Source organism: Propithecus coquereli, unplaced genomic scaffold (assembly GCF_000956105.1).
Source record: "Propithecus coquereli isolate 6110/MARCELLA unplaced genomic scaffold, Pcoq_1.0 Scaffold440, whole genome shotgun sequence".
Classification (NCBI taxonomy): domain Eukaryota; kingdom Metazoa; phylum Chordata; class Mammalia; order Primates; family Indriidae; genus Propithecus; species Propithecus coquereli.
Window position 1 is genome coordinate 1,957,869 of NW_012150175.1, and position 10,109 is coordinate 1,967,977.

At 35.4% G+C, this 10,109-nt stretch overlaps 1 protein-coding gene across 1 annotated transcript in view; it reads right to left on the reverse strand.

The window, feature by feature from the left end:
* Positions 1-10,109, reverse strand: part of LOC105818460 (chromosome unknown open reading frame, human C10orf131) — a 33,856-nt gene extending 23,747 nt beyond the window's left edge. The window contains exons 1-4 of the mRNA XM_012654455.1: positions 9,898-10,109; positions 9,732-9,849; positions 9,556-9,678; positions 3,690-3,750 (exon numbers count right to left, since the gene is read on the reverse strand). Coding sequence (XP_012509909.1) covers positions 3,690-3,750; positions 9,556-9,678; positions 9,732-9,849; positions 9,898-10,109 — 514 coding nt within the window. The remainder of the gene's footprint in view (positions 1-3,689; positions 3,751-9,555; positions 9,679-9,731; positions 9,850-9,897) is intronic.

The following is a 10,109-nucleotide window of genomic DNA, read 5'->3' on the forward strand; positions in this document are numbered from 1 at the left end:
GTCAAAAAAAAAAAATCTTTACTTTTTAAAATTTGCAAATCGTTTTTTTTAAGAGAGGGAATTTCACTCTGTTGCCCAGGCTGGAGTGCAGTGGTGCAATCATAGTTCACCACAGCCTCAAACTCCCGGGCTCAAGCAATCCTCCCGCCTCAGTCTCCAGAGTAGCTGGGACTATAGCATGCTTGGGCAATTTTTCTTATTTTTTGTAGAGACAAGGTCTCACTATGTTGCCCAGGCTAATCTTGAACTCGTGGCCTCAAGTGATCCTCCCACCTCGGCCTCCCAAAACGCTGGGATTATAGGCATGAACCACAGTGCCCAGCCAAAATTCGTGAAGTTAAATACTTCAGATGTTTGTGGCAGAAACTACTAGTTATTCATTACTGTCTTTTCTCCCATCTCTCTAATAATAGCTGAATACCTAGATACTTCTCCCACGTTTGCTTAGTGGCAATGATGTGTACAATTTGCAGGTCTTGTGCCATAAAAGATCAAGCTGCAATCCTTTGGTTCTTTCCTCCTCCTTTCCCTTTGGCTAGCAAATGAAAAAACTGGAGCTTCACCATTGGACCCAGAGATGGAAATCACATGTTGGAGATGGGAGAACTCTCCTACCAGCCTGTATTACTTGTCTGTTACACTAGAGAGAAATAAAACTTCTATCTCAATTAAGACATTTTACTTTTAATCTTTTTGTTACAGCTACTTAGTACTCTAAATCAGGGGTCCCTAACCTATGATGAGTTGTATAATTATTTCATTATATATTACAATGTAATAATAATAGAAATAAAGTGCATAATAAATGTAATGTACTTGAATCATCCCGAAACCATTCCCCCCTGTCTCCCTAGTCCCTGGAAAAATTGTCTTTCATGAAAATGGTCCCTGGTGCCAAAAAGGTTGGGAACCACTGCTAATACAGTTCTCCAAAAATATGAGTTGTTTAGTCATTTCAAGTTTCAAATATGTGATTACAAATTGAATTTTCAAATATTGATTACACACTGAAAATCTGTAAATTTGGGGTCACCTATAATATTGTTAAAATAGTTAGTTGGAAGGCCATTAGACTGAGGTGGCTCTAGGGCCCTGAGTTCCTATGTAAGCAAACTGAAACCAACTCAGCATGAATGGTCATATTCAAGGAAAATGAAACTTAAGTTTTACCAATCAGAAATTTCAAACTAATCTCTAACTAGGGACTTTAAGGCTATTGCTCCACTTTAGCTAATCAAATGTTTTCTTTGCCTTGCTTCTGCTGGCACCTTATAAACCTTTTACCCTCATGCCCCTTTGGTAGAGCCCTAACTACCCACAGTCTGGTACTGCCTGATTCATTAATTGCCGTCTGCTCAAATAAACTCTTTAACATTGTAACGTGCCTAAGTAAATCTTTTAATGATATTTTATTATAATTTTTTAGGATAAAAAGTAATGCCAAGTAAGATTAAAGAGTGACTGCAAAGGGGCATGAGAGATCTATTTTGGAGTGATGAAACCTGGATTATAGTGTTGATGGCATAATCCTGCAAGTTAACTAAAAATCATTAAATCATATACTCAAAATGGGTGAATTGTAAGATATATGTAGAGTTCCATAAAGCTGTTTTTAAAAGTAAAGAAAAAAAGTTATTCACTTTAGAACATTGACATACCTTATCAATGTGTTGAGTTGAAGATTTTTCACCTTGATTAATCTGAAACACAACATACATCAATCTCTACAGAGACAGACATAACTGTGCTCATAAGTCTTTTGTCCAAAATGGATAAAAGTCAAGCCTCTTCAATGTTTCTTTTAAAAAGTGTATGTATATATATATATATTATATATATATTCATTATATATATAATTATTAATACTATTACTGTGATCAAATCATTTAATTTTTCTTGGCTTTAAGTTTGACATTATAGGAATGTTATGGGACAAAAGGGAAAAAAAACCACGAGAAAGAACTTGAAACTTTTTGGAATTAAGGAGCTATACTAAGACTGAATATCAGCTACGTTTTGAGAAAGAAAAGTTTATTACGCTATATGTCTCACTTAAACAGTGTATTCAAAAATAGCAAATTTTAAAAAGCATTACCTTAGCATTTTTAAACTTTTCTCTTACTTTGCCTCTCAACATGTTTACTATGTTTCGATTTTCTTCTGCACGTAAATCTATCAGGAAACCAACACAATATAGTTCATGATACTTTCTTATAAGTCAATAGCAATAGCAGCAAAAACATTTAATAAATATCTTAGTTGCATGCATTTCTAAGCCTTGTGACAATTATGAAAACCGGGCCATTGCCCCATGAGAGCTTAGAATCTAAGACTAATAGGCATCCCTTTCCCCTTCTCCATCTGGAATAAATATTTTCATCTATGATCAGGACTCAAGTTTGTTTCTCTTTGTGACTTTTTCTCTATCCTCTGTCACATTCTTTTGCTGCTTCCTCAGCTATTGGACAGAATCTTTCTTTGGCTTAAAAAAAAAAAAACCCTAGATGAGCAAATTTTATCTTTTTCCTTTTAGGAAAGAAAATCCATGAGAATAGTCACAATATATATAAACATCTCTGTGAAATATATAAATATCAAAGCCAGATTATCCTCTGTCACATTCTTTTGCTGCTTCCTCAGCTATTGGACAGAATCTTTCTTTGGCTTAAAAAAAAAAAAAACCCTAGATGAGCAAATTTTATCATTTTCCTTTTAGGAAAGAAAATCCATGAGAACAGTCACAATATATATAAACATCTCTGTGAAATATATAAATATCAAAGCCAGATTACTTCTATTTGATTAAACTGGAAAGAAAGAAATCTGAAGAGAGGTAAGTCTCTAGGTACCTATTTTAACTACTTATGTTAGTTTTGTAATATCACTGTAACCCTTCTGACTCCTACTTCTGCCAGCTATTAGAGGAAATGAACCAGTATTATAGGGTGTAAAGAATGTTCCAGCTGTTGTGTACACTCCAGGCCATGTGTTATTTTCTGCTCGTCCCCTGGATGATCCACTGGATGAACTGAAAAAGACAGAAGTTGTATAATCCTAGGTACATCAAAAAATGGAGGACCTTTTGGTCATTTCGCCTTGGATTTTTCTTTTCCCCCTCCCTGCCTTTAAGTACTTAAAGGTTGCATAAAGTATGGTGGAAATAAAGAGTAAGCATAAAGCTAAATCACTATAGGTAATGAGAATCTTCATTCTTAACTGCAGTATTCCTTGGTATAATTTAAAAATTACTAGTCAGCTTTGTTTACACTCTATTCCCAGAATTTATTATACAATGGCAGATGGCACATAAGAGGTGCTCAATAAATATTTACTTGGTGAATGAACAAGGATTCAAGTATTATTTATGTACTTTTCTCCCTGAGATTTGAAGCTTCCTGAAGCAGGTTCTGTATCTATGTATCTTTGTGGTCATAGAGTCTCAAGTACTAATGGATTCTCCATGTTTGCAGAGACAGAAAGAGAAAATGGAACTTATCTTTATTACTTGCCTTGACTTTTCTACATACTCCCTTATGCCTATCTTGTATTATCTAGGAAGTTTAACTTTGTTTAAACTTATTCCTTTGAAAACTAGAGTTCCAGTTGAAACTCTAGGATAGGATTAATCATTTACATCTTTTAAAAACAAAAACCAAGAATTTCAGAGTTGGGGTATACTTATTGTGCACCTTTTTGGAGATGTTCATCTATAACTTTTGCTGCTACAACATTATCTGTCTCTTCTGACATCTGCAGGAAAAAAAAAGAGGGGAGGATTAACTTGCATCTTGTTTTGTCATTGAGCATCTCCTCACATATTCATCACCCTTTGAACATCATCTCCTTTAAAATACCAATTCATATTCTTTGCCTGTTTTCTTAAATTTCATCTTTTTATCAATTAGTATGAGTATAGTGGATTTTTAAATTAAGAAATTGCTCTAATATTAAAAAGGACCTTTTAATCACAAAATGCAATGGTTAGTTATTAGTGTTCACGTATTGCCTACTTCATGTATCTTTTGGGAGGGTCAAGTGAGATCAGACATATATGAAAATACCTTGAAAATCCAACACTCTACTAGTGTTAGCTATCATTTGATTGATTACTCTGTAGCATCTGACAATGTTGAGTACTCTTATTTCCTGAAAACTTTCTGTATCCTTGCCCTCTACCCTTCTACTTCTCTGGCCACTTATTCCCATCAATGGTCATGCTTCTCCCCATAGCCTAAACGTGGGTGCGTTCCAAGGTTTTGGAGAACATATGTATTCCCATGGATTCCAAAATCTGTGTCTCCAGCCTTGAATGCTCTCCTAAGTATGGTTTTGCTTTTCAAAACCATATTTCTAGCTGCCTCCTTGTAATTCTAATGGAATGTTCTACCATCAACAAAAATTCAGTATGTTAAAATGAGCATTTCTTTTACAGTTTTTAAACCTCAATATTCTCAAAGTAAACTATCCTAGCAATGTTAAATCCTTTTTAGAAAGATATGGAGTATAAATTTGTTTTTAATTTTAAGTTTAAGAACTATAATAGTAAAGACTCCTGAAATAACAACTGTACATGCTAACCCAACTAATGTGCATTTGGAAAGATCAAGCAGACATACATCAGCATTGCAATCACAGTAAAAACATGCATTTGTGTCAAAAATCAAAGCAGGCCACTGATATGATCATAGGAAAATATTATCATAAAAATAGCTTAGTCTGTAGACTTCCCAAAAGAACTTCAAAATTCACCAGTTGTTCCTATAGACACCCTTATGAGCTACTGAATAAGATCAATATGGACTAAGATGTACCCTTACTTCTTAATCAACCTTCGGTACTTTTCTCAAGACAATTAAAATTACTTAATATTACTCTTGACCAGTGGAGAGCATCCTGTGAAGGCATGATGGAACATTAACCCTAGCAAGTGATTGATAGAAGTCTCCCTTTAATTCCCAGTAATCTCACCCACCATTCTCAGGATTCTGTACACTTTTTCATAACTTCTCATTTCGAACTAGAAGGCAGGGATAAAATATGAATCTTAATTGGAGTTACTCTAAGAGACACATAGATACTGGTCCCATATAGGTTTCACTCACTGACTAAAAAAAATATTTTTTGAGCAGTACGGAATGGCTTCCTGGCTGGCTCAGAAAACACATAAATAAATGAATCTTTAAATAAGAGGTTAAATAAATAAATACATAAATAACTCATCTCTAATGCTCCTTATTACATGACTGACAGACCAAATAAGAATACAATTCATCCCTAAGCTCTTTTATTATTTTTTAACATATGAATTTATGATTTGTATATATAACTAAATATATCACATTTATCAGGATAATCCTACATTTATAATGGGCTAGTTAGAATAATCAAAATCCTTATAAACTCCATTAATACCTTACCTTTTTTTTAGTATCTTTTCTTCTCTTTAAGATCTTTTTTCATCAACGTTCTTTTATTTCTACTTTCTAAATAAATAAGAAATATTCTTAAGAATGATATATTCTGTTACTAAAAGAAAATGAACTATTGTGATACTTGAAGATAAAAAGTACGCTATTTAAATTTTTAAATTTAACTAAAAACAAAATTTTTCATAAAAAGAGCCCGGTGTATAGACTTTCTGAAAAAACTTCAAAATCCACCAGAAAAGAAACATACTATCATTTTCAGTATTTAATATTTAGTATCTGATCATCTTTAGTATTTAATAAAAATACTGGTTAATGTAAAAGACATACAAAAGAATTAAGAGATGTAACTCTTGCAAGGAGAAAACAAAATTATCATTGCTTGTTGATGACAGGTTTTTATACATGGAAAATCCAAGAGACTCAATCAAAAAAGTTTACATATAATTGGAAAGTTGGTAAGTGAAGTATATTACATATATAAGAGAATATATGTAAAAGTCAATGTCTACCCTACATGCTAATATAAAAAAAGATCCCTTTCACAACAATACAAAAAAATTCCAAAATACTTAGCAATTACTTCAATTAAAATATGTAGTAATTCCCCTCCCGCCAAAAGTATAATACTTTATGGTGAGGAAAAAAAACAGACCTAATTAAATATAGAGATATTATATGGAAGCAGGGAGATTGATTAGGAGGCCATTGAGAGATACTAAAGATCTGAATAAAAAAAGATATGGGAATGGAAAGCAGAGAAAGATTCATTTAATCCTTAATTCACAGGATTTGGTGAGCAATTAGATGTATGGGACAAAATGAGAGAGGAGTCAAGGAGGGCTCCCAGATTTTTGGCTTAAATGAGAGGTAGCGTCATTTCAGTACTGTAAAAATAGGAAGGTAGCTGAGGTAGCAATTAGTGAGTTCAATCTGCAGATGTTGCTTATGGATGTTCACGGAACATTCAGGTGAGAAGTCTGGAAGGTGGTTAAAAATACTGAATAGACTTGGAACAGAAGTGAATCGGGTCTAAGATAAATTCTTTGTATAATCAGCAAAAAAGGCACTTAAGAAATTAACTTAATGACTTTTTAAAAGACTATTAACACCCTTAAGATTTTGCCTGTTAACATACCAAGATTAAATAAATAAAAAGTTACAGCACAGACTTTTACCTTCTTACAACAGTTTAACTTTCTATGTTAAAAAACTGGCTCCAACAGTTAAACTCAATGTTCTCTTTGAGGATAATCCTAATTTATAATTCCTGCAGTTAAAGCTTTTTCTAAAAGGTAAGGGAATTGAGGATTAGCTATTTTTGTATCAGATGATCTGAAAGTCCATAGTCAAAGTATGGGAATTAAAGCTACCAGTTTATTTAACCATTTCTGATCCATAGCAAACAGAAGGCAATTTTATTTGTATAAATACTTGCTTCTTGCTTAGCATTTAGAAAGCTCTGGGTTCTGCAAATTATTCAGCAGTGCTCTATCACTATGGTGATTTCTGAAATGAAATTTCCTAAAGCTTATGCTGTGTGTGTAAATTTAACATTCAAGTAGGAATGTATCACTTGGACCTTTGAAAAGCTCAAAAAATATGGTTGTATAGGAGATCTGTTCATAGACAGACTAGAATACAGAAATATGCAAAAATAGAGTGTAATTTGTAGTTTTGCAAGAATTTTTATTTCTATTAATGATGTATCCATGGAAACAGATGTGATAAAATATAAACAATTTTACTTTACTATCAAGTAGGATGTTAACAAAATAGATTTTACTATACTATCTTAATTTATATCTGCAATAATTGAAATTGAAACCAAAGATGAAACCAAAAGCATTACTTTTAAGTGATTGCAAAGGTCAGAATTTGTCATATCTCACATTTTCCCTCATACAGAATCTTTGGGATGGAGGCCAACTTCTGCAATTTCCCAACAAAAATCCAATAAAACACCAATTTAATAATAAAAAAACACAGGCCGGGCGCAGTGGCTCACGCCTGTAATCCTAACACTCTGGGAGGCCGATGTGGGCAGATCATTTGAGCTCAGGAGTTCGAGACCAGCCTGAGCAAGAACGAGAACCCATCTCTAAGAAAAAAATAGAAAGAAATCAGCTGGACGACTAAAAATATATAGAAAAAATCATCTGGGCATGGTGGCGCATGCCTGTAGTCCCAGCTACTCGGGAGGCTGAGGCAGAAGGATCGCTTGAGCCCAGGAGTTTGAGGTTGCTGTGACCTAGGTTGATGCCACGGCACTCTAGCCTGGGCAACAGAGTAAGACTCTGTCTCAAAAAAAAAGAAAAAAGAAAAAAAACATAAAGAACAACTTGTTGAGAGTAACATAACAAAATAAGAAGTAATCACCTAATTTCAATTTCTCGTATTTCCAAATTGTAGAAAACATTAAATTTAATGAAAATATTTTTGATCATGGAGGCTGAAAAGACTCTATGGGATTTCTTTCTTTCCACATTCATTTTTTGCTTCACAAATAACCTTGCAGCAGAGTATCATTCAACATAAAGGCTAAAATGCAAATCCAAGCAATTCTCCAGACACAACTGTACAGTCCAACTTGCCACATAAGTACATGAGACTATGCAGGATCGATCCCCTGATACTTGCTTTAGTTGGGACAGAATGCTGAACTATTAACTACTGCATAGAAATACACCTTAGGAACCAGCACAGACTTCTTTTTGGCACAATTTTCAATCATCTTGATTACTTCTGTCACATGCTATTTGGTTTCAGGAGTGCTAGCAGAATAAAATTATAGAAAAATCTCAAAAAAAAAAATCTCTACTGTATGGTATGGTCACAAAATGCATATTCTGGTATCCAATAATATTTCTTTGGTTAATTGTGAGCTAACCAGAAATTTGTTTTTCCTTTAATTTTCCCGCAGCTCTTGTTGAAAATCTTTCTAAATGTATTAATACACTTTCCTTCCTTAGCAGATCTGAATTCAGACCAAAACCCACTTTTACCTTTATCTCAGTTCATCTATTATAACATAGTATGACGAATCCTTTCTGAACTCTGTTTCTTAAATCATGGTCTTCCAGACTTCTTTGTTCTGAATTAGGATGCTATATCAAAAATTAAGGTCTCATTCAAAGTTACGATAAAAGTAAAGCAACAGATAGCATTTTCTCAAAATAAAAATTTATTAAATATATGGCACCAGCTACCCTTTCCTAGTACTGGGATATAAAAATAAAAGTGGAATTTAACAAAAAAGTTCTATATTTAGTCAAGTGTGATATAGCAGTATTTCACAATGTTCTACAAAAAGTATCATGACTTCCAGGTATTCCGTTATCTGACAAGTTTGAAAATTAACATCTTTTAGTTAACTGTGATCTTATTTTCCAAAATCAAAAACTAGGAACAAGTGGGCTGACGAAGGATTTTCTCATCTGTGAATTTATACATGTCTTTGAATGCCATCAAAACTAAATCACCCACTGCTCTCAGAACCAAGGCTTGTAGATCAAGAAAGATTTGTACTTAATTCCCTTTTTGGGGACTTCTGCTGCAGAAAAGTTGAATAAATGTGGAAACAGGTAGTACCGTATTTTGAAAGTTTATATCTAACACATACAATGCAATGTAGTTATGGTATTCACAAGTTAATTACAAGATTTATAAAGATGTACTAATTGATAGAGCAACCATGGGCCATGAGGTCCAGAAACTCGACACATTTAAATCCTGTGATGTCTTTTATTCAAACCTGTAGATTTATCTCTGTGCCGATACTACAGCCGTCAGTTGGAGAAAAAGTCAACTCAAAGGCCCTTTTTGAAAGTGAAGTCAAAGGACCCTCATGTCCACTTCCCCAGCTAAGCCTCGCTCACCACTCTCCAACAACAACCTTTAACTACAGCAGGCTCAAACTCTTGTTTACAGTCCCTTGACACCTCCATCCTTTGATTTTTGCAACTTTCCCCTAATGGAGAGCATTCCGTGTTTCAAAGCCTGATTCAAACTCCACATCTTCCAGGAAGTTTTTTCTGACTCTGGCCTTTGACTTCCAATAGCACTTACAGTTTGTATTGTTAATTTTTGTGCATTACATTCTACCTTGCAAGTTCATCCTTCTGCTTACCCCAGACGAGGGCTGCGACATGAATTTGCCTACACCCACCAGTCCTAGCAAGGCGTTCAGCACACAGTAGGCATTCAATATGCTGACCTGCATTTGATGCAAATCAAGCACTGCTCTGAAACGCTGTAAAAAGCAGCGGTTTTCAACCCTATTAATTCCCAAAGGGAATGACTAACGGGTCGGACGGCCCTGCGGACTTCCAAGTCCCGGCGGCCCGCGCGGCTCCGGCCCTGGCTACACCGGCCCGCCGGTCCTTCCCACAGCGCAGAGCCGCAGACCCCGGTGCCGGAGGGACTGACGGGGAAGGATCCGAGGACTCATAACAGGCGGCACGACTTTCACCTCGATGAACAGCGCACTTCTGTTAGGTCTGGGCAGCAGAGGCAGGACGGAGGATTTACCGCGGACTGGGAACACTCACCAACCGACCGACACCGCTCCTGACGCCCGCCCCTCACGCCCTCAGCCCGGCTGGCGCTCCCGGCGGCCCAGGAGCATGCGCGATGCGTCCCCTCTCCGGCGGTGCGCCTTCGGGAATGTTCTGTCCGGTTCAT